Source organism: Gekko japonicus, unplaced genomic scaffold (genome assembly GCF_001447785.1).
Source record: "Gekko japonicus isolate JY-2015 unplaced genomic scaffold, Gekko_japonicus_V1.1 scaffold1170, whole genome shotgun sequence".
Taxonomy (NCBI): domain Eukaryota; kingdom Metazoa; phylum Chordata; class Lepidosauria; order Squamata; family Gekkonidae; genus Gekko; species Gekko japonicus.
This window is the reverse complement of record NW_015168082.1, coordinates 233941-259085: the sequence shown is the minus strand read 5'-3', so window position 1 is coordinate 259085 and position 25145 is coordinate 233941. Positions and strand designations below refer to the sequence as shown.

At 45.9% G+C, this 25145-nt stretch overlaps 1 protein-coding gene across 1 annotated transcript in view; it reads left to right on the top strand.

Annotated features, from left to right (window-relative positions):
- ESRP2 (epithelial splicing regulatory protein 2) overlaps positions 1 to 25145 on the top strand; it is a 69919-nt gene that overhangs the window by 11185 nt on the left and 33589 nt on the right. Inside the window, exons 4-5 of the mRNA XM_015414697.1 lie at positions 22854 to 22967; positions 24223 to 24337. Of these exons, the coding sequence (XP_015270183.1) occupies positions 22854 to 22967; positions 24223 to 24337 (229 nt within the window). The remainder of the gene's footprint in view (positions 1 to 22853; positions 22968 to 24222; positions 24338 to 25145) is intronic.

Below are 25145 nucleotides of genomic sequence, written 5' to 3'. Positions count from 1 at the left end.
GGGGGGGGGGGTCATCCTTGTCTGTTTTGAGTTCCTGTATCTCACAACTGCTTCACTCACCCTGGAGAGAGAGTCTTCAGATTAGATATTATAGTTTCTTTGAAGGGAGCCTGGGAAATCTTGGCATGCTCACCAAAAGATTCCTTTGGGGAAAGACAGAAAAACTGCTATAAAACCAATGTATAGTTGTATTATTTTAGTTATTTACAAAATTTATAGGCCACCTAGGGTTGCTAACTCTAGAATGGGAAATTCCTGGGGATTTGGGCATGGAGCCATAGTAGGGGCTTCAGCGGGGTATAATGCCACAGAGCCCACTTTCCAAAGCATCCATTTTCTCCACGGGATGTCGTCTGGAGATCCGTGGTAGTTCTGGGAGATCTCCAGGCCCCACCTGGAGGTTGGCACCCCTAAATGACACTTCTCCAGCTTCTCTGAGAGCCAGTTTGGTGTAGTGGTTAAGTGCGTGGACTCTAATCTGGGAGAACCGGGTTTGATTCCCCACTCCTCTTTCAGCCTCACCTACCTCACAGGGTGTCTGTTGAGGGAAGGGAAAGGAGTTTGTAAGCCGCTCTGAGACACCTTTGGGTAGTGAAGGGCAGGGTATAAATCCAATCTCTTCTTCTTCTACCTGGTAGTAGTTGTGTAGGTATGCTTTTTGTCATAGCTTCATCCCACGCAGACACACCCATGCATCGTGTGACGCTCCACATTCATGAAAGGACACAAGCTTTAATCAGTAGATCAAATAAAGTTTCAGGTGATTAATCAGAGGAGGGAAATTGTCGTTCCTGAGGCTGCAAGTTGAAGCTACTGTGTTCTTTTTTTAAGCTCTTGGTTCTGGTGTTTTGCTCTACGAGGGTAGGCAATTCTTTCTAATGAGTGATAACTTATGAAGGAAGGAAGGAAAATTAGCTTGGATTTCCTTCCGCATCTCAAAATGCATTTATATTTCGGTCATAGCTAAACAGTCTGTTAAAAGGCAGCTGACTTCATCAACTACAATTATTTAACCGTTTTGTTTTTGTTCCAAGGGATAGAGTCTTATGGAAGAGCTATTGTCCTCTACATTGCAATGATGTTGTGCTCGAGAGTGAAGTACTTTGGATAAGGATTGCAGTTGGGGAGTTCACAGGGATATAGACTTAAGAGCAGTGCTCAGTTACCACCCAGTCAACCAGCTTTTAAGTGAGCCATGGCTCAGTGCTAAAGTATCTGCTTGGCATGCCGAAGGTCCCAGCTTCAATCCCCAGCATCTCTGTTTCAAAGGAGTAGATAACAGATGATGTCCAGGAGGGTTGCTGCCGGCTAGAGTAGACATCACTGATTTTGAAAGACTGATGGCGTTGCTATCTGCTTCTGTTGGAGGAACCATTTCTCAGCTGGTTCCTTGATTTATTTTTATAAAGACTTTTTCTTTAAAGTTAGAGGCTCCTTGTTGCTAGTGTGTTTCTTTTCATGGCCCTGGTTTTTCCCCCCTCTGGGAGGTGTCCTAAGTTTTCCAGGCAGTGTGTTTGCTTTTCTGCTGACTTGGCTGGTGTCGGCAGAGGCGGTGCAGCCATCGGATTCCTGCAACCTGATGAACAGGTTGTAGTTTTGCTTGGAGGCAAACCTGTTCTTCAGCCTTTCCTCCTGATGGGAAAGGGCGTATCCCTTTCTGCCTTCTTTAATGGCGCTGGAAATAGTTTTGGTTTTATTGCACTTCAAAAAAGGGACCAAGCTAAGATCTTCATGATAAAGCAATACATGTTTGATGAGAAGGGGGGGGGGAGTACTTCCCTACCACTGCGAGGGAATAGAAGTCCTTGCCAGCTTAGTTTGCACCTGTCCCCTCTTGTTGGGCTTGGAAAGAGAGGAGCAGGAATGCTGTCTAAGCTGGATTCCTTTGCTCTAACTCAATTTTTCAAATCTGGTCTGGATGAAATAGCCTTTAGTTGCTTCTCTGTAGTATATGCCGAGACCTACTGTGGCCTCTAACGTTCCTCGAGTCCAATCGAGCTGTGGAAGGCCCCAATTCTTGTGCCAAGGGTCCTTGTCCGAGAGGGACCTCCCATCCTTTCACTTTGCTGAAAGCTGTTTTGTCCTCGCTGTACTTGTTGGTTCTTATACAACCACAATAGAGCAAAAAGGAGATTCACAACTCAAAAATAAAACAAACTGCAAAAAGAACTCTAAAAAAAGACGCTAGGAGCTTCTCAGAATATTATATTGTAGATTCATAGCTGGTGTAGCCAGCTTTGTAACGTTTTAGACTGATCTCTTCTTGAATATGGGGACTGGTAGCCCAGCTTAAGAATCTTTTCAACCTTTAATCAACATTGATTGAGACCAATTGCGCAAAAGCAGTTGTTCCACCCTCAATCTCCCGTTTCCCCAGGTTGTACTGCTCAATTTCCCACTATTTGCTGCACGGACGCATTTTGACCTCCACTTGCACCTGCTGATGTGACCTTGGGTCAGTCACAAGCTCTGGCACAGCTGTCCTTGAAAAAGAGCAGTTTGTGTCAGAGTTCTCTCAGCCCCACCCACCTCACAGGGTGTCTGTTGTGGGGAGGGGAAGGGAAAGGAGTTTGTAAGCCGCTCTGAGACACCTTTGGGTAGTGAAGGGCGGGGTATAAATCCAATCTCTTCTTCTTCTTCCCTCATGTCTTCTTGGGGGCGGGGGAGATGCGGGTCAAAATGCAGCCGTGCAGTAAATAATGGGATTTTGAGCAGTACTACTGGGGGAAATGGGAGACTGAGGGCGCAACAACTGCTTTTGCAGAATCGGTCTGAATCTTGATGATGTAAAACTGATTTTGGTGGTGTAAATGAGCGAACACAAATTTATGATATGAATTCATCTCTGAATTCATATCATAAAATTCATATGAATTTTATCCGGAATCTTCGTAAAAATATCATTTCATGTCATATTGTACACTACATATTGTACACTGTTTGGAAACAGAGTTTGCATTATATACATTATATACACTGTATATTATTTGAGAACCTTGTTTTGATATTCTGATCTGTAAAAGTGATTAGTTGCTGTAGATTTTCCGGGTTGTGTAGCCATGGTCTTGGCATTGTAGAAACTGATGTTTCACCAGTAACTGTGACTGGCATCTTCAGAGGTATAACTCGGAAAGATGGAGTACTCTCTGTGTCAAGTACTCCATCTTTCTGTGTCATACCTCTGAAGATGCCAGTCACAGTTACTGGCGAAACGTCAGGTTCTACAATGCCAAGACCATGGCTACACAACCCAGAAAATCTACAGCAACTAATGAACTCCGACCATGAAAGCCTTCAACAACATGTAAAAGAGATTCTTTATTAATATATTTGGATATGAATCTATAATATTTTGAAAAGTTCCTAGTGTCTTTTTTCACGGTTCTTTTTGCTGTTTGTAGTACTTGTTGGGTCTGCAGTGACCTATTATGCAGCAATTTAAAAGCAAAGGGGGTGCTTTTTAAACAAAATATATTTTAGGATCATTGTGTTTCCCTAGTATAAATTAGTTCAAAATACGCTCCAGAGGCTGAAGTGTGTAAATGGCAGGCTGCGTATTACATGGCACCTTAGCATTCATATGCATGTGCTTACATGCATATGCGAGATGCATCCACACCCCACTTAAGTACTTAACTCTGAGAGAAGTAGGACATAGCAAGTCTAAAGTATAAATAAATAAATAATGTTGGATTCCTCCTAAAACTGTTACAAGGCATTTTCTTAAAGGCTAAAACAGAGTGAGTCTGCATGCCGACTTTGTATCATAGTAAACCACAGTTGATCAATCATGACTTGATTAAACTCCAGTTTAGTGTGGTACTGAAAACAGGCTGTGAAACAAACTGTAGTGGTTTGGTGCGTGGTAAATTGAGATTTTAAACTATGATCCATACCTTGCATATTAACTGTGGTTGGTCCTGTGTGGTTTGTCATGACCTTTGAATGCAGAAATCCTATTTTGCTTAGTAGCCTCCTGCACATAGAAAGGGAAGCACATGGCAACACTGTCATTCCAGTTTCATTCAGCAACCAATAATGCTTTCTCAGAACACTCCCTCATTCCTTCCCTCTACCTTTTGTCTAGCCCCCTCCCACCCCTCCCCAGGCTAGCAGTGACTCAGCAGGCAGAATTGTGCTTCAGCTCCTTCAGATTATTCCTGGGGGGGGGGATTTAAAAGGCAGCAAGATATGAAAATTTTACTTAGTCATGTGCTTTTACTTATTTTGCCAGTCCTGTCAAGTAGTGGGATAGCCTGAAATTTGAATTTCAGTCTTGCCCTCCCCTTATTCTGATCCTGTGCATGTACCTTACTAAAAAAGAAAAAAAAATTCTATGGCAGGCCTTCACAATAATTTAAAATAATTTTAAAATATGGTTATAGAAAAAAAGAGAGAAAAAGAAGATCCTATGGCAGGGCTTGACAATAATTTAAAATAATTTAAAAATATGGTAAAACTTATAACATAACTTTGAATGCTGGGATATGAGTCTGGTTCTTAAATTTTTGGGGCTGACTTCCAGAGCCAAAGAATTTTTGTCAAGGCCTGCCCTATAGTATTCAGTGGGGGGGGGTCTTACTTCTGGGCAAGTCACATTCACCCCCTTAGGTAATCAAACTGGAACTTCCCTCAAAAGCCCTCTGGTGGAGGAATCAAGCTTTTTGCCTGAAGGATAAGCCTTGATTGTTTTTATTCCACGTCTTCCCACCCAGCCTTCCTTCAGCCTGATTACATTCATGCTTTTTCAGAAGTAAGTCCCATTGTGTTCAGCACAAGTTTACTTTCAGGTAGGAGTTCATCCATGGGAGTGTCATTTCTTTCTTGCACACTATCAAGATAAGAGAATCTCTGACCATCAGGGCTTGAGAAGAGTAAGAGTCTAGTAGCCCCTTAAAGACTAACAAAATTTGTGGTAGGGCATGAGCTTCCATGAGTCACTGCTCACTTCTTCAGATAAAGCTCATACCCTACCACAAATTTTATTAGTCTTTAACAGGGGTCATTTTGTAGAAAAAGAGGTGCAGGAGCGCATTAGCATAACTTATTTGCATAACTTATTTGCATATGCCACACCCCCTGACATCACCAGAAGTGTGTCAGAAGGCAACACCCACCTCTCAGGCTCCACTGGACTGTTTTGGATTGCTAGCTATTGGGGGAGGGGGGAATGTGCAGATCTGTCCTCACAGAGGAGGGATAGCTTGTACCTAAATAAAACTTGGTGTTAAAGGTGCCACCCAACTGTTTTGAATTGCTAGCTATGGGAGGGAACATGCAAATCTGCCCTCACAGAGGAGGGAGAGCTTGTACCGTAAGGCGGACTGCGGGGGGGGGGGCTTTGCAACTTACCTGGCTGCTTCTTGCTCCTCGTGGCCCGACTGAGGGCTGCTGGGAGCAGGGGGTGGGGATTGTTGCATGTGCCCGCCCCCTGGGCTCCTTACTGCCGGAGCTCTGCTCCTATGTGCTCTCGCAGGAAATGACCCCTGGTCTTTAAGGTGCTATTGGATCCTTACTCTTTCCATTGCTACAGACAGACTAACACGGCTACCCATCTTGATCCATCAGGGCTTGAGTTGGGGAGTGATGGACTGAATTGTACCTGGACTGTGATGTGTTCAGGCACTGGAACCCTTTACAGGCACAGTGTGAAAACACAGGCCCTCTGATTGGCAGCTGGCCTTTACTGTTGACTAAGCAAGGTCAGAACCTTCCGTCCACTGCACAAAACCCCTGGTTCAGTTCCACAGGAATCACAGATCAGGAAACCTTGGAATTGCTACCTCTTAGGGTTTGATCTATAGTTGCAGGGTTTCAGCCAATGGAAGGGGGTTCCAAGAAAGGAGTTAAATATAGGAGTGAGTAACCAAAAATGCAGTGGAGGTAGGCAGCGTTCCCTCTAAGCTGAGTCAGTGTGAGCTAGCTGACAGTTTTTAAGCCTCTGGCTCACACATTTTTCTCTTAGCTCAGGAAGATCGCTCGCTCACAACTTTAATGCCAGTAAATCACAAAGTAGAATTTTTGCTCACAAGACTCCACATCTTAGAGGGAACATTGGTCAGGTAGGTTTATTCTGCTTGGTTGGGGGGGGGGTTTCCCCTGTTACCTCAATGTCTGTTCATGATTTCAGCTCTTGAGTAATAGGGCACAGCCAGGCCCCGCCTTCATAAGATGGTATCCCGTTGCCCTATGCATCCACCTTCTTAAGTGCTAATATCCAAGGAAGCCTGTGCCATGCTCTTTTCACAACTTGTGGCATTTCAAACTCTAATGACCTGGGGCCCGGGCGCCTAAGGGACCCCCTGCTCCTTAGGAGCCTGCATCTCCCCCAATTAAGATCTTCTATGGATGCCCGTCTTTGGCCGCCCCAATCATCAGAGAGGACCTGGTGATCACAGAGGCAGGACCTCCTTTGCAGTGGCTTCTCAACTGTAGAGATCCCTCTCTACAGCTCTGTCTGCTTTGTGTCAGTCTTAGCCGCTGTAATGTGCTAGGGTGCTTGAGTGGCCTATTTGAGCTGCTGTTTAAGGTTTGTAATTAGGTACTTTTTAATCAGCTATCTTATTGGTTTGTTCAAATTGTGGGTTTTACTCAGGAGTTGCCTTGAAAGTTGTTACGATGGGAGGTGGGCATATGCATCTTGTAAGTAAATGTGTGGCTTGGCCCTTAACTGGGAGATAAGTGTTCTGTAAAAATACTTCAGGGTTAATTTTGAAGTACAGCTGGCAGATTAGCTCAGAGCCGGTGGCAACAGCTATGTTTGATGGGTGGGGTGGGTCCTCAAGGGTCCCTGTGTAGTAGTGGTTAGGAGCGTGGACTCTAATCTGGGAGAACCGTGTTAGATTCCCCACTCCTCCACATGCAGCTGCTGGTGTGACCTTGGGTCAGTCACAGGTTCTCTCTCACCAGCTGTTCTCTCAGAGCTCTCTTAGCCCCACCCACCTCACAGGGTGTCTGTTGTGGAGAGGGGAAGGGAAAGGAGTTTGTAAGCTGCTCTGAGACTCCTTTGGGTAGTGAAGGGTGGGGTATAAATCCAATCTCTTCCTCCTCTTTTTCCTCCTCCTCCTTCCCCCTAATACTTTGATAAAATATCTTAAGAAAGATAAATCTCCTGTCCGATAAGCTCCCCTACTTTCTCTACCTGCCCCACCGTTACTATCAAACTGGAATATTTAATACCAATTACTATGTGACTTGCGAAAACAGTATAGTGTGTTGGATCACACCACGTGTCGTTTTTCTACAACCTGACAGGGCTGCGTGACAGAGCAGGCACTTCTTCTCTGATGCAGGTGGTTCTGGAATGCTTCGGCTAGACTTAACTTGTCTGCCGAGTTGTTACAGAGAGTGAATTTATTGACCTTCTCCAAACAGAAGCTTTGACAACTTTGGCAGAACCACACTTTGGTGGCAAAATGGGAACTGGGGAGCAGAGAAATGGCTGACTGGAAGCATGGAGTGTTTTCCTCCCTTGGCTCACCCCTCTCCTCCCATCCCTTCGCCTCCCCTGACTGGCGCCTTCTTCTCAGAGTACAAGCTTGGGGGGGGGGGTCCATCTAGCAGCAGGCAAGGGAGACAGTTTGACACCATCTCCAGCACATATCTCCCCTTCTTTTGTTTGCACGTTGGCAATAGATACATTATGCATTGTTTGCTGCCAGTATGGTGTTCTCCCTTAAGAATAAACACCACCTTGTACGTGCTTTAGTGCAAACCAAATGCTAGTGTGAACTTCAGCTTTGAAGTTCTGCCACTGGAAAGGAAGCGGATGCCAGTCTTGACAGAAGTTCAGAACATTAAAGAGGACAGAGGGGGAACAAAACTACTTACAAGGATGCTGAGTAGGAATGAGGTGTTCAGGTGGCTCCAAGAAATGGAAGGAGAAATGTTTCTTTCATGCGCTGTCGTGGAAGAGAAGTACTGTTACGCTGTGCATTACGGTTGAGGGCATTGTGTGGCTTTGGCTCTGTTGCCATCTTTATGTCACTGGGTAATTTTCAACACTGCTGACAATGGATGAGGTAGGGGGGAAACTGTGCTGTCCGAGCAACGGTTTATTTAATTTATTTACTTCACTGATGTTCCTCTTTTCTACCCAGTGGAACCCAAAGTGACTCTCATCATTCTCCCTTTCTCTGTTGTTTCCCCTCAGAACAGCCCTCTGGGGTAGAGTAGGCTGTGTGCGTGTCATGGGCTCAAGGTCACCCAGCAAGTTTGGTGTAGTGGTTAATCTGGGAAACTGGGTTTGGTTCCCCACTCCTCTATTTGCACCTGGCTGGATGACCTTGGGCAAGCCGTAGTTCTGATAAGAGCTGTTCTTGAAAAAGAGCAGTTTCTGTCAGGAGCTCTCTCAGCCCCACCCACCTCACAGGGTGTCTGTTGTGGGGAGGGGAAGGGAAAGGAGTTTGTAAGCCGCTCTGAGACACCTTTGGGTAGTGAAGGGCGGGGTATAAATCCAATCTCTTCTCTCTTCTTCTTCTTCTTCTTGGCAGAGCAGGGATTTTAACCTGGGCCTCCCAGATCCTAACCTGGCACTCTAAGCACTAAACTATGCTGTCTATCCTGATGGTTTTAAACGAGTTGCCACATCAGCTAGAAGAACAGAATAGTTGTTATTTGAGGGGAAAGTGCTGATCTTCATGCCTGTATGTCTAGCAGCCGTGTACCCTGATTTAAATGTATCTGTGCTCTCATGAAGGGTGTGTGCAGATAGGAGAGAAACAGGCGTGTGTGGGTGAAGTGCTGTGTCTGGGTGGAATCAAGGCAAATTAGGAGATTAAAGAAGCCACCGGAATGCATAGAAAGTTCTGGGTTAATCCTTTGGGTAAAGGCAGGTTTTGAAGCAGAGATGTGCCTTCAAGGCGATTGGCAACCCTGGCGTACCTTTCTCACTGGTCTTGTCCTGTTTGCCATAAAACCTCCCCTTACTGGATGCTGAGCTTCCGGGGAGGGGGGGGTTTAAGGGCTTGCTTTAGGGTTTCCAGCCTCAAGGGGGTAACTGGAGATCTCCCACTATTACAACTGACCTCCAGGTGTCAGAGATCAGCTCACCTGGCAAAAATGGCTGCTTTGGAAGGTGTGTCATATGGCATTATACACCGTTGAAATCCCTCCCTTCCCCAATCACTCTGCTTCCCAAATAACCAGGTATTTCCCAATCTGGAGCTAGCAACCCTAGGCTGCTTCCCTGCTGCCCATACATCTCTCCAGAAAGGCGAGAAATTGTCGTGGAACTAGGGGGATGCGTCTTGCAATGGCAGGTAGGATGTGTGCAGGGAGCAGATTTCTGTCACCCACTAAGCAAGGGCAGGCAACCCGGCCTTAGAGAAGAGGTCAAGTTTTGCTCTCCCTCGGCACCCACAAATACAGGGAGTGGATGGCTTTCAGTTATGGGGAGAAGTCAAAAGACACTGTTGTGATTTGGAAGGGGGATTCTTTCTAATTGTCTTCTTAAAAAATATACCAACCCATGGTAAAAACACTAATTTGTTCTTATTTTGCTATGGAGGAGTGTGGAGTTGTTGATGATGCCTCTTTAAAATCGTTAATAAGCATTAGAATTCTACAGGTTTGAGGGATTTCTAATTGTCGTCTTAAAAAAATGTACCAACCCATGGTAAAAACACTAATTCTTATTTTGCTTTGGAGGAGTGGGGAGTTGTTGATGATGCCCCTTTAAAATGGTTAATAAGCATTAGAATTCTACAGGTTTCATTCCCTTTCTGCAGGACTTTACAAATTAACAGTCCTATGCAGAGGTAACTCATGCTAAGCCTATTGGTTTTGTTGGTTTTAGGCTATTCTGTATTAGATGGCACTGTAAATCTTGGGGGTGGGAAAATACATCTTTATATTTGTACATGTCCACAAATATGCCCATGCACATGGCCATGCAAGAGCCTTTGGCAATGAGTCATGGGGGAGCGCTCTTGTTTTTGGTGTGAGGACAGGGGTGTTAGAAAAAGGCATCCATTTTTTCATCCATGAAAATGGATGTTAAACTTGCCATTTGCTACCCTCAACCCTTGAGCCCTTGAGAAATTGAGGAGTGGGAGGAAAAATGGCCAGAAAATTATTTTTCATAGGGATGCTCTAGGAATTTCCCCCATGTCTCTGTGGTGTTTACCATAAAGATTATGAGAAATTACTGAAGTATCACCCAGAAGTGACACCATATCCTCCCCAGGCACTGCCCTGAAAAATCTTTGGCATTTTCCAAGACTGTGCTGATAACCCTAATGGTAGGTAGATATGTTTGCTAATAAGAAACAAAAGGGTAATGCCTGCTTAAACCATCACAAAATAGTAAGCGAGCTTCCAAGTTCACCAGAACTCTTCTTCAGACTGCATGGTAACCCTATATTTCTGCTCTCTGCATAACAAGGGATTCACTGTTTTGTTTTATTTAGAAGATGTTTATGCCACCTCTTCAGAGTCCCAGTTACAATTAAAATGAGCCATTAGAACAAGCCAAGCCATGCACTTAAGGCAGATCTAAATTACTGCAGAATTTGCAACATTTTGGGGGGGGGAGGTGATAGCTTCCCCACACACAGAGAGAGACACATCCTTTTTCTTCAGCTTATACCACATCTGTGTGTATGGACACGCAATATGCAGAACATTTCATGCATTTGCCCATGCAGTCTGTCTGATCCCCGGAAATTCTGTGAGAATATTTTGTTAGTCTCAAAGATTCAACCGGGTGCCATTTACCCTAAACTGTGTTTCTCAGTCACACTGGTGACTAACGCCGTGTTGAGAACTTGCTCCTAAAATATATAGGTGACTAAGTCTGGCCTGCATTAGGTTTTTGTGTTTTAAAATAATGCCCATGTTTGACTCCCTCTGCAGGCTTTCGTTGGCTTCCTCTTGACAGGCTCCGCTTTGCACTGCAAACAGTGCCACAGTGTTGGGTAAACAGGCCTGCCAATCAATAGAGCCAGGGCTAAAGATCACGTTGCCAATGAAAGCTCGTCCTTGAAACAGGAAGGGGAGAGAACAACGGAGGAAGGGGAGTGAAGCACTGCGATAGCTGAGCCCTGTTAGGAGCCCATGTGAAAGAACTCACAAACATCTAACTTTTGAATGTAGGTAGCTGACTATTATGTGCAGCTAAGTCCTTCCCTACTTAGAGAAATGCCTTGGTGCCAGTGTTCCCTCTAAGCTGAGTTAGTGTGAGCAGGCTCTCAGTTTTTTAGCCTCCAGCTCACATGTTTTTGTCTTAGCTCAGGAAGGATGACTCCAGAGTAAACTAATGTATGCAGTGGCCAAATTTCTTGTCACAACTTTAATGCCAGTAGCTCACAAAGTAGATTTTTTTTCTCACAAGACTCCACAACTTAGAGGGAGCCTTGCTTGGTGCCTAGGATTGCATAGGTGACAGCGGCTGCACAACTAACTTCTGTTTGTAAATTCTTGCATAAGAGACCGTTTGGCAGTTTGGAAGGGACTTGCTATCAGTTCAGGGAATTCAGGGAATTCATTAACCGGTGTGGTATAGTTAGAGTATCGGAGGAGGATCTGGGAGACCCAGGTTGGCATTCCTACTCTGCCATGGAAGCTCACTGGCTGACCCTGGGCTGGTCACATGCACTCAGCCTAATCTGCCTCATAGGGTTGTTGTGAGGATAAAATGGAGGAAAGGAGAATGGTGGGAAGGAAAAGTGGAGTATAAATGCGGTAAATACTTAAACGGCATGGTAGAATAAGGGACTGCACCAACTGACAATTGCAGATTAGATTCAGGTTGTGGTGCAAAGGAAGCTGAAATGAATGGCAAGATCGGGGGGTGGCCTGTGATCTCTTCCAAAGGTTCGAGCAGCCAGGTGTGGTCCATATAGCTTCCCCTTGAAATTTAAGATCATCCAATGAAGCTCTGCTCCAAGTTTCAGTTTGCACAGAGGCCAGAATCATTTTGAAGGGGAATAAGCCAGGTTTTGTCAGTTTCAACCCCCAAATCCTGGAATATCCTTCCAGAGGGAGTCATCTTATCTGACAACATCCCACAAGCAAGGAAGCCCTGTTGCGGCCTTGGAATTGAACTTGCATTCTGCGTCTCAGTCGCTGTTCTTGTTTTAAAAAACTTCCCAAATAATGGCAGCGCTTGTGTGTATCTTCACCGTCCTGTGAAATTGTTTCCTGTGTCTTGGATACGCTGCTTTGTGAACAGAAGTGGAAAAGCAGTCTCTGCGGTTGAAGTTCAGCAAGTAAATGGCCTGGATCTCGCAGTAAATTTCTACAGATGGAAGGGATTGCCGTCAGCCAGACAAGTGGGGTTGCCAGCCTCCAGGTGGGGCCTGGAGTTCTCCCAGAATTACACCTGATCTCTAGGCTACAGAGAATCAGTTACCCTGAAGGAAATGGCAGCTTTGGAGGGGAGACTTGTGACATCCTATATCCCTACTGAGCTCCCTCTCTTCCCCCAAATCTGTCCTCCCCAGACTCTGTCCCTCAATCTCCAGGAGTTTCCCAACCTGGAGCTGGCAACCCAACAAAAAAGACTCACCTCCTGCCTCAGCAAAAATGATCCCCAAAATGCAGCTCCTGAGGAGGGGCCAGAAAGAGCACTCCCCTCCCCTACACAGAATTTTTCCATGGAATCTCAGCCAAATCACTCGAGTTACTTAGAGTCAAGTAAGGCTACACAGGGTGCAGTTTCTTTGATTTCTGTGTAAAATTATACTGTTGAGCTTTCAGGGTTTTCAGATTTGTGTGGTAAAGGCTTGCGATTTAAGAACTTGTGCCTCTTTGCTCGTGAACGTCACTATGAGGGATATTTTAGCAGATCCACTGAATGATGACTCCTTTACTAATAGTCTCTTGGAGTTGTAAATTACATTTTTGCTTTTCTTTTTAATATATAGTGACCAGCCGAACCCCCTTTTGAGATGAAGTAGGCTACACAACATAATAAAGTGGAGTTCTTCTCCCCCCAGCCCCCGATAATCTTTTGGGACTGGGTGGTTATACTCTTGTAAAGCATGTTCTCCAGCACTGTACAAAGGAAAAACAGAACGTTCTTGTGCACGCTTTGCAATACTGCGACTCTCATCTGAGCACACTCTTTTCTCCCACCCCTTGCTCAAGGCCTTTCTCTCGCTCTCCAGCACTGACTGTACTAAGGAAAAACAGAACGTTCTTGTGCGTGTTTTGCAATGCTGCGACTCTCATCTGAGCACACTCCTTTTTCCCACCCCTTGCTCAAGGCCTTTCTCTCTCTGCTGTATTGATTCAGCACTAGTTGCTCCCAATGCTCCCTCTAAGCTGTGGAGTGTTGTGAGCAAAAATTCTACTTTGCGAACTACAGGCATTAAAGTTGTGAGTGAGCGATTTGGCTACCGCATAAAGTAGTTTGCTCTGGAGCCCTCCTTCCTGAGCTAAGACAAAAATGTGTGAGCCGGAGGCTAAAAAACTGTGAGCTAGCTCACACTAACTCAGCTTAGAGGGAACACTGGTTGCTCCTGCTCTTAAGTTTAAAAGCTAACAGGATGTGCGTGCTTTTGCTCATGATGTAATAGAAAGACCAGAGTTGTTCTATATGGTGTTGATCGACAGTTCAGGATGATCGACAGTTCAGAATGAATGCCGACAGCTGCGGCGTGTGCAGTTGCAGACTGTGTTACAGGACGCCTCTGTATTTGTACAGTAGCATTACGGGTGGGCCAGAGATGAGCAGATAATGGAGGGGGGCAGGAGGAAGACGGGCAAACTGAAACTTGAAGACAGCAACTTTGGGGACTATTATTATCCACGGACTGGTTGCAAGGAAATTGGGAAGGCTCAGAACTGTTGGAGTATAAGGCTGGGCCCTCTGGAAATGTATGCATGACCCACAATGGCACAGGGGGAAGCCAGTGGTAACTTTTCCTTTCTGTTGTCACATGACTGACCCCAGTCCTTATAGAATCATAGACTCATAGAATGCTAGAGTTGGAAGGGACCTTGAAGGTCATCTAGTCCAACCCCCTGCACTCTACAGGACCATCTTTCCACAGTTAAAATGGGGGGAAAGATGCTGGCAGGTGAGCTGGGGTAAAAGAAATAGCAAGTGTGGAAAGGGTTAACTGAGTGTGGCTTGGCTCTCCCCCGGTTTCCCTGTTCCCACTTGGGCCCATTGGAAGTGGCCATTTCACCCCTGTATGTAATCCGGGTGTATAGCCCAGTCTAGAGCTAAGCAGGGTCAGCCCTGGTTAGTGCTTGGATGGGAGACCACCAGGGAAGGCCAGGGTTGCTCTGTAGAGGAAGCCAGTGTCCAACCACCTCTGCTCTTCTCTTGCCTTGAAAACACCTTGAGCAGTCATCATAAGTCAGCTGCAACTTTTATAATAATAATCTTTCAATTTATTGATCGTTCAATCCTTGCAGAGCTGCTGGCTCTGAGCGATTTACAGTTACTCATTTCACAAGGGACTAACAATGCTTTATAGGGGTAAGGGAGGACAACACATATAATCTTTACATGGCACACGTTTTGCAGCCGACGGGGATTTGTTCAGTTGCAACTCAGACGTGATCCGGACGGCATTTTTCCCACTCAGCTTGGCTTGGCTGGATGACGTCAGCTCTTCCTCTCCAGGACTCTTCGGGTCGCAGCTCCATACTGCCACCGCCTGGCCGGAACAGCCCATTACAGGCTTCTTGATGCTGAAGAGATCTTCTAGGCTTTCGATCTTGCGAGCCGAAGCTTCCGTTCGCCGGCTAACACCTCCCCCACTTGACGGCACTTAATTATTATGTAATGCATAGTTTGGACCAGTACTAAAATCAGCCTGGTTTTCAATTTCATGGCTTCTCTGGTTTTTCTCCTTTCTGCAAGGATCATTTAACAAGGTCCCAGATCTGTAGGCCGCATCTTAATTCTCACGTGGATCATTATGGCGAGTGGTGCCATTTTTAGAGTCAAACTGGATGTGATGGGCAGGACCTGTCTTCAGGATCTCCCTTGCTTTGTTGCCCTGCATGGGCTGCTTATTTGGCCAGGAAAGCCATTTTCATTTATTTAATACTTGAAACCGCCCCCACAGCAGTGCAGCCCTAAGAAGAGATGCCGCCTCCTTTGAAGCTGATGAGCTTTAAGGTAAAGGTTCCCCTTGCTTGAAAGCCAGTCGAATCCGACTCTAGGAATGCGGTGCTCATCTCCATTTCCAAGCCGAAGAGCCAGTGCTGTTCAAAGACATTTCCATGGTCATGTGGCCGGCATGACTAGACGCCGAGGCGCACGGAACGCTGTTACCTTCCCACTGAAGCGGTACCTATTTATTTACTTGCAATTTTGAACTTGCTTTCAAAGGTTGGCAGGAGCAGGGACCAGAGACGGGAGCTAACTCCGTCATGCGGCACTCGGGACTTGAACTGCTGAACTACCGACCTTCCAGTCTGCAGTTCAGTGTCTTAACCCCTTCAGCCACCACAGCCTTAGAGGGGCATAATTTTGTTTAAGATTACATGGTTAGTGTGGTAGAGGTGGCCGATGGCCCTGATAGTCCCTGTACTCCAGGTAGAAGAGCATTTGCACGTGGAAGCGGCCCATTTGTCCTTCCTCTTGGCTTTCTCAGCAGTGCAGGTATGTTGCGCCTGCCGTTGTTTGCTCTGCTGCCGCTGGCAGGGAGCCATCCGACTGTTCGGCGGCGTTCAATGAAGCGTGCTTGAGGATGAGAGGTGGCTGCAGGAGGAAGGAGGGGACAGGGTGAGAGGGGGCTTTATATTCAGGGAGGTCCGTTTTTTGTTTGTTGGAAAGAAGCTGCCCTCCCAGCATTTGATCACCAAGCCAGGGAAGGCTGGAACATCACCCAATATACTTACGTCCCATGCAATGTTCCCTCTAAGCTGAGTTAGTGTGAGCCGGCTCACAGTTTTTTAGCCTCCCGCTCACACATTTTTTTTTAGCTCAGGAAGGATGGCTCCAGAGCAAACTAACATATGCAGCAGCCAGTTCACTCCCTCACGACTTTAATGTCAGTAGCTCACAAATTGGATTTTTTGCTCATGAGATTCCACAGCTTGGATGGAACATTGGTCCCATCTGGGTTTGGGGGCAAATGTGATGTCGCATGTTGCCAGATGTCATTTCCTGCCTGGGCCTTTTCTTCCAGTGCTCTGAGGAACAAGGGTAGGAGGGGGAGGGCCTAGCCACCAGCACTCCTCCCATCGTAAGTGGTCCAACGGTCTCCCTAGACCATGATGAAGAAGAAGAGAAGAAGAGATTGGATTTATACCCCGCCCTTCACTACCCAAAGGTGTCTCAGAGCGGCTTACAAACTCCTTTCCCTTCCCCTCCCCACAACAGACACCCTGTGAGGGAGGTGGGGCTGAGAGAGCTCTTAACAGAAACTGCTCTTTTTCAAGGACAGCTCTTGTCAGAACTACGGCTTGCCCAAGGTCATCCAGCCAGGTGCGAGTGGAGGAGTGGGGAATCAAACCCGGTTCTCCCAGATTAGAGTCCACGCACTTAACCACTACACCAAACTGGGTCTCACTTGCCAGGAAAGGACCATGGCTCAGTGGCAGAGCATGTTCTCTGTCTGCACGTGGGGGGGGGGGGCAGGTTCAATCCCTGACATCTCCAATTAAATGATTTCAGGCAACAGGCATTGGGGAAAGACCTCTCTCTGCCTGAGACCCTGGGGAGCTGCTGCCAATCCGAGTAGACAGTACCAAGCTAGATGGCCCAGCTGTTGGAGAGGCAGCAATGGGATATGCTTTGTTTGTGGCTTTGGAAAGTTGTGTGTTCTAATGAGATGTGAAACCTCACATTAGGCAGAGTGCCTTCTCTGTCCTTGCAAAGTAGACAGACACAGATCTTGGGGCTCTGAGATCGCTGCTTCGTTGTGGCCCATGCTGTTTTGGCCTCCAGCCAGAGTAGCTCCTTTTCTTTTCTTTTTTGTCCCCCCCCCTTCTGCCAGAAGCAGAAAGAAATTGGCTCAAGCCTGACAGATTGCATGGGCTTTGTGCACTTCCCCACCCACCCGCCTTTTGCATGAGGTCACAGTGATCCTATTATCAGCCACGTGGAATAACAGTTAGCAGCCGAACAAAAGGCGAGGCCCCAGTGAAGGACAGGGCAGCTCTGTTGAAACAGTTACCTGGCTTTTCTCTTGCCAACAAATTGGCCGGTAGTCCAAGAAATCCTCCCCTCTCGGTATTTTGTGCACAGCCGGTTCTTCTCGGCAAGGCCATACCCGTGAAGCTAGCAGGGCCAGTGTTACAGGCGGTTGACGTCTCCCGGGTGTTAATAATAAAGCAGTGGCTCAGTATAGACATGGTGCTAACTGAGAAAGCAATAACTGTCCTAAGGGCGAATTGACATCTCTGGAGCTGAGCAGTGTGTGTGTGTGGGGGGGGGATGCACTAAACACCAGTGAAGTGTTTTTTTCCTCTCTCTGTGTTTGTATATGTTTTTTGGCTGCAAGGTCTATGCTGCTAGTGTGAGTGCATAGAGACCAGTAAGGTTGTCAAGCCTCCTGCCTCTCTTTGTGGAGGAGGAGGAGGAGATGGAGATGATTGGATTTATACCCCGCCCTTCACTACCCAAGGGAGTCTCAGAGTGGTTTATAAACTCCTTTCCCTTCCCCTCCCCACAACGGACACTGTGACTGATTTCCCACAAGCGCTGCTCCACGCTCACTCCTCCCTTTTGCCCCGATGGCACATGTCAATTTCACACAAGCTGCTGCGCGACTGCATTTCGCCCCGGAGCTTCCCGCAGTTTCCCCCCTGCGTCTACTCAATCCTCAAAAAACAGGACTGAGTAGACGCGGGGAAATCGCACGAAGCTGCGGGGCGAAATGCGGCCGAGCAGCAGCTTGTGTGAAATTGACACTTGCCATCAGGGCAAAAGGGAGGAGTCAGTGTAGAGCAGCGCTTGTGGGAAATCAGCCCCTGTGAGGGAGGTGGGGCTGAGAGAGCTCTGACAGAAACTGCCCTTTTTCAAGGACAGCTGTGCCAGAACTATGGCTTGCCCAAGGTCATCCAGCAGGTGCAAGTGGAGTTGTGGGGAATCAAACCCGGTTCTCCCAGGTTAGAGTCCGCACACTTAACCACTACACCAAACTGGGAAACGTTGAGAGGAACAGTAGGAGAATGAGGTGAGAGTCTTCAGTGGAGCGGAGTCCTCTCCAGCCAGGGGCAGGGGTCAAAAGCTCTCCTTGCCCTTTTTGCTGTGGCTCCCTTCCGGGCCGCCCCCGCCTCCCCACCGGTCAGCCCTCCAGTGCTCCTTGTGGACCTGTAATGCAGAATCTCTCTTCCAAAGGCGAGAACTCTGGCTCCTCCTCTTCTTGTCATGTAACTTTGAGAGCACGTGGTTTCCTGTCATGTGGTACAGCTCAGCTAGGGTTGCCAGCCTCCAGGTGGTGTCTGGAGGTCTCCTGGAATTACAATTGATCTCCCAATTACAGAGATAAGTTCCCCTGGAGATGATGGCTGCTTTGGACGGTGGACTCAGTGGCATTGTTTGGGGAGGGAGCTCAGGGGGGATGTGATGCCCTAAAATCCACCGTCTGAAGCTGCCATCTCCTCAAAGGGAAACAATCTCCCTTGTCTGGAGGTCAATTCTAATCCAAGGAGAATAGAATTCCAGGTCCCATCTGGATGTTGGCAACCTCAGGTTCAACTCGGACCTGACACCAGACTCTGGGTTTGCACTCAATGCAGTTTAGAATCTGTTTTAATATGAAATATAAAGGGTATTATTTGTGTTGTTTACTATAACAGACTGTTTGGTGTAGTGGTTAAGTGCACGGACTATAATCTGGGAGAACAGGGTTTGATTCCCTACTCTTCCACATGCAGCTGCTGGTGTGACCTTGGGTCAGTCATAAGTTCTCTCAGAGCTATTCTCTGTGGAGCAGTTCTCGAGAGAGCTCTCTCAGCCCCACCTAACTCACAGGGTGTCTGTTCTGGGAAGGGGAAGGGAAAGAAGATTGCAAACCACTCTGAGACTCCTTGTAGCTAATCCGATCTCCTCCTCCTCCTCCTCCTCCTCCTCCTCCTTCTTGTATGAAAATTTTATAAAAATTTCTGTGAGGTTATTTATGTTATACGATATAATAAGATTGATAAGATAAAAAATGATAACATAGTATGAGAAAATGATAGAATATATTGAGTAGGTTGTTATGCTGATCTTTTAAGTTATTATGTTGTATATATTTTAAGCTATTTTCACACATACTGTGCCTAAATTTCTGTGAGGTTATTTATGTTATACTATATAGTAAGATTGATAAGATAAAAATGATAACATAGTATGAGAAAATGGTAGAATGAGAAAATGATAGAATATATCGAGTAGGTTGTTATACTGATCTTTTAAGTTATTATGTCGTATATATTTTTAAGCTATTTTCACACATACTGTGCCCTCACCTGGCACTGCCCACAAATCTCCAGTTCTCCAAGCCACAGGTGGCAACCCTAGCACCCTAGCAGCCACTAATAGCTCAACCTGTACAATATTTACTGCTTACTGATTATTAGAGTTTACTATCATATAACATGAAATTCCAACAATATAATTTTACAATAATTCAAAGGTATAAGTCTCCAATCGTTCACAAATATATAGTTTAACAAGGAAGGAATGGTAAATGGTTAACACCTGTTTCAAAGCTTGTAAAAGCTTGTGAAAGTAGCCAAAAAGGGTTTTTTTTGAGTTGCTCCCAGTATTTAGATTTGTCAGCCGCTGTCCCCCAGAAACTGGGCTCAGAGCGCTGTACAACATGCTCACAAAAATATAAGTTTAAACAAAAGTTAAAAACCAATAAAACCAACAGTTAAACTAAAGATTGCGCTAAAACCCCAATAGTGCCGCTTTCTTGCGGAAGGGCAGGGGGTGGGAGTGCCAAAATGGAACTGTCACTGTCCTCAACCAAATGCCTGGCAGAACATCTCTGCCCTGCGAGCCCGGTGGAACCGTAATAAGTCCCGCAGGGCATGGATGTTGTTTGGCAGAGAGTTTCACCAGGTTGGAGCCAGGGCAGAAAAAGCCTTGGCCATGGTTGAGGACAGCCGGATATCTCTTGGACCAGGGACCACCAGTAAGTTTTGATCTGCAGAGCGCAACACTCTTCTTGGGGTATACCAGGAGAGTAGGTCCCTGGCCGTTGAGGGCCTTAAACCTTGAATCTGATCTAGTACTCCATCAGAAGCTAGTGCAGCTTACACAGCACAGGATGAATATGTGCTGTGCACCGTTTCCCTGTAAGGACCCACGCCGCTGCATTCTGCACCAGTTGGAGTTTCTGGGTCAGCCTCGAGGGTAGGCCCACATAGAACAAGTTACAGTAATCCAACCTGGAGGTGACCGTTGCATGGATTACAGTGGCTAGGTCAGAGATAAGAGACAGACACCAAATGAACAGTGATTGTTCCACACCCCCACCTTCATATAATTCTTTTGGGCAATATGACATTTATGTCTGCACGGGATAGGTGGGGAAGAACAAAACACCGCAATACATGCTTATGCATGCACAGGCATGACATTTCTGCGCCAGACCGGTTTGAGCTGTTCAAATGCAGGCTAAACATCCTGTTGAACATTCAGCTCCCATGATGGTTGCATGCAGTCAGGATGTGAGTGTTTGAGCAAGTCTAGATGTAACAGCAAGCTGCTCAACAGGGAGAAGAGGAGGGACAAGGGCACATGGAACTTGAGGCTCAACCTTAACTTGCCATTGCTTCTGAACTGAGCTGTTACCTAGAAGGCACGTTTCGATCTCAGATCTCCTCTTTTGCATTTGCTTATCCTGATGGTAACCCATGTTTGCCCAAGTGGTCTAGCTGAGATACAAGAGTCCACGTGTAACAAACTGTTTTAGCTCTTTGATTGGTTTGGTACGGAGGAATGGAGGAATGGAGGGGCCAAAAGGGGAGGAAGTTTACTGCCACTGAGTAGTGGGGTAGGAATTTAGATGCATCCACTGCTACTCTTCGCAAATTGTAGCTGGTAGAAAATTGCCCGTTGTGCCGGATTCCACGTCTGCTCAGGGTCCAGTTTTGTTCCGTCTAATTATGGAAGCACAAAGGGGGTTATATTTTGAAATGTAGAGTGTGTTCGAGGAAGAGAGAGAAGGCTCTTGGCCAACATACAACTGACTCAACTAGCTAAACTGCTTCACTTCTCTGCTCCCAGGTGAATGGCCAGGATCTTGTTGGACCAGGTTCTAAATCTCCTCTTCGATCTCTTTCTCCCCCCTCTCTTCTCCTTGCCAAAATTCTTTCATGCAGGTTAAATGTAGTAAGAAGGGTTCTCAGGCCAAACTAGACCTCTCCATCGAGGAAGGGAAAAGGGACAGTTACTTTTACAGCCCAGATCACCCTTCTCATCATAGAGCTTTTACATTGGCCTAACTAAATATTTTCCCCTCAGAAATATTAACTGGTCAGTATAACAAAGTCCCTTTCCATGAAAGGCAATGTATCTGTCCTCTAAAATCGATATATTCAATCCATCATATAATCTTGGATTGTCGATTGCACACAGGTCCACGTAACGGACTTCTTTCCTCTCCACTATACCCTGAACACTGTATTAACAATGACAGAATAATCCAATGTCTATTAAACGACGCAAACCGTGACATCACAGTTCTGGTCACTAGGTTCTTGGCTGAAGTGGTTAAAGGTGGATAGATACTAAGAGGGGTTTGGCCCTTCCATACTAAATAGAATAGCACTTTTTAAATACACAAAGCCATTCAGGGTCTCCCCGCACAACCACTTAGTGGGACCCATACTGTGGTGGTTAAAGCAGATGTTCTGCCTGCAGAAATTCCCAGGTTCAAATTTTGGCATGTCTTGGACCAATTCCTTTGTTAAGTAGGACAGGACTTTTATCGGGATGAATTAAAATGCCCCCAAATATTCAGCAAGCTATTGGGTTTGTCAGAATTTTTCTTCACACTAGATAAAAAATAAAGAAGAGCAGGGGTGGAGGAGATGTTGGGCCTGACAGGAAGTCCAACTCTGCACTGTGTCTGGATACAGCTGAAATCAGATTTGAATTCATACTGGTATTTGTACAAGAAGATCCCCTCTCACATGGACCTCTCCACCCTTCACAAACTGGTGGAGTGAGATGGGTTGCCAGATCCAGGTTGGGAAGCTCCTGGAGATTTAGGGGTAGAACCCAGGGAGGACAGGGACCTCTGTGGTGTACAGTGCCCTAGCGTCCACCCTCGAAAGCATCAATTTTCTCCAGGGGAACTGATCCCTGTAGTTTGGAGATGAGTTGTAATTCCTGGGGACCTCCAGGTCCCCCCGGAGGCTGGCATCCCTAGGAGAATCTGCAGCAAGATCGGTACCCTCATTTACTGAGAGTTACAACTGGACTTGTTTTTATTGCTTTACTCTTTTAACTGAAAGCCACTTTGTGAGGTTTTAGAGAGCACAATAGAAATGTCTACTAGCCACTGAAGTAGGCTGTGGTGTCAGAACATCTGTTTCATTGTGTATTCGTCTTTTTAAATGACAGTTATTAATGTGAAGCAAATGTATTCCAGTAAATGGATATAGTTATATTCAGGAGAACGTTGACACGGACACAACTGCATAAGTACTTTTGTACCAATGTTCCCTCTATTTTTTTCTCTCTGCTGTGCTGAGCAGAGCAGTTCACACCCTGAGCAGAATATAACTGCTGCAATCTTAACATGGGCGGTGGGTAGGGCAAGACCCTGCAGGGCTCCAGACTGCTGCTGAACAGGGCTTCCTGTTTTAATGAGCAGTCACTCAGTGTTTCCTCTAAGTGGTATGCGTGAGTGACTGTTAATTTGTACTTTTCTTTCGGCTGTGTTGGTATTTTCCTTGTTCACCTGTTTAACATGAATACTCTCTTTTAATCTGTTTTCCAGTTCAGTCAGTTGGTATCCAGTGATCTGAAGGCATTGGGGAGAAACTCCTACACATTCTGCACAGATGGCCAGTTACTCATTCGGCAGGTCCTTCATCCAGAGGCCTCAAAAAAGGTATGCCTGGTGGACAAAGAAGAGGATTCTGGGTACTAGGCAGAACAACACGGTTGCAGCTAGGAGGGAAGATCTAAGTGGGCCTCTAACATGCTGTACAAGGGCCATATCTAGGGTGGAGCCAGTGGGTTGAATCACCCTACCCTGAACATTGATTCATCGCACTTAAAAAAAAACAAACGGGTTTTTTAAAGTTGTCAAAGGGCAGCTTCTGGTTAAAGCTTTAGTGTTTCTTTGTAGAAAAGGAAAAGTTCTGGATTGATTTGATTATTTTTTAAAAAAGCAGTAATGACTGATGTCCACAGAAATGTTAGTCTGCCCACCTTCCCCACTGGTTCCGTGCTACCCCCCCTCCGAATGGTTTTTCATAATCATTCCCACTCTTACTGTGCTTAAATGGCTCCAAAAAAGAACGCCTGTTAGCTAGGGTTACCAACCTCCAGGTGGGGGTTGGAGATCTGGAATCACAACTGCTCTCCAGACTACATAGGTTGATTGTTTATTGTTTATTGATTTGTTTAAAAGATTTATCCCAATTCTCTTGGAGCAAATGGCTGCTTTGGAAGATGGACTGTGTGGCATTTTACCCTCCTGAGGTTCCTCCTCTCCCTAACCCCCCACCCCCCAGGTTCTACCCTCAAATCTCCAGGTATTTCAGAACCCAGAGTTGGCAACCCTACTTAAATGTTACAACTCTGAGCATTAGGGGTACTAGAGTGGGCCTGGAGTTCTCCCAGAATTTCAACTGCTCTCCTGACTGCAGAGATTAGTTCCCCTGGGGGACATGGCAGCTTTGGAAATGCAGACTCTAGGGAAACCTAAAGGCCTTTTCCCAGCACCATCCCGAAATCACCACAGTTGACAAGCCTGTTCTCTCCCCAAATAATTTCTGCTCTTAAGTGCCTTGTGGATGGAGCCACGGTGGTTAACTTGGGTCAACTTTGTAATAGAATTATTATTCAAATGATTAGAAAGTATTACGTGTGAAACATCTCATTAAGTGTTAGATTTATATTGCTCGACTGTAGCCTCTTCATTCTAGCACAAAGGAATGGAAGCAAAAGTTTCTGCGTCTTTGTTGTTCATTTGGAAAACTGTAGATCAGCAGCAGGACTCGGGTTTTTAACTAAATGACTTTTGTGTGTTGATTTATATGCGCTGGGTAAAAACTGCCTTCACCTTGGCCTTATCCAAAAAGTTTTTGAGAGACTCGAAAATGCTAAATGGCTGTGTTCTCTATGTTGTTCCTTCATAGAATCTCCTGTTGTCTGATTGCTTCTATTCCTTTTACGATCTACGCAAAGAATTTCACAACAGCTACCCTAACTCGGCCTCCGTGAAGGATCAATCTATCCAGTCTATGGCTGAATGTATCCTTGTTTATGTTTCTCTACACCTGGACTGATTTGTTAGCCTGGACTGCTACAGCTATCCCTGTCACTTCAAGGTAGTTTTAGGAATCATCAGGAACTCTATGATCAGAACTTCCTATAAGTAGAAAAGTGGCCTTATTTCTTATTTTTCTTGCTAATAAGATTGTGCCCCCCGTTGCCTCGGTTTCCCCCTGTTGATCAGCTGAGCATTGGTAGGCAAGAACTGCAATTAGCTGGAGGTCTCCCACCATAAGCGGGCACATGGGGACAAATGGGAAGACGGAGCTCTTCCGCCAGGCTTTCAAATAGGAGCAGCCACCACAGTTACCATCAATCTGGAATATCGGACTGGCCCACTCTGAGCCTCACCGGCGAACATCTGGACCGTGGGACTGATTTTAAGACCCAAAGACAGAAGGAATGCAGACACAAACCATTCATCTTAAGGTTACTCTGATTTAGCGAGCACTTTATTGTTAATATTGTTTTTAAGGGATTTTAATATTTTATTGTTTTATCTGTATCTGCCTGTTGGCAGTCTTCTGTAAGCCGCCCAGAGCCTGTTTACAGGGTGGGCGGGGTATACATGTAAATATAAATAAATAAAATAAATATTCATGATGCAAGCAATGTAGTTTCAGATGAAAATGGTATTGGGTAAGAATTGTGGGATTAATTTGTTCGCCATCTGTTTTAAAATGTGCTATTAGATTTTCATTGTTTTATCTAGTGTATGTTTTTATTTATATTGTACATCACCTAGAGCCCTGCAGTAGCAGGGATTGGGTGATTAATAAATTTAATA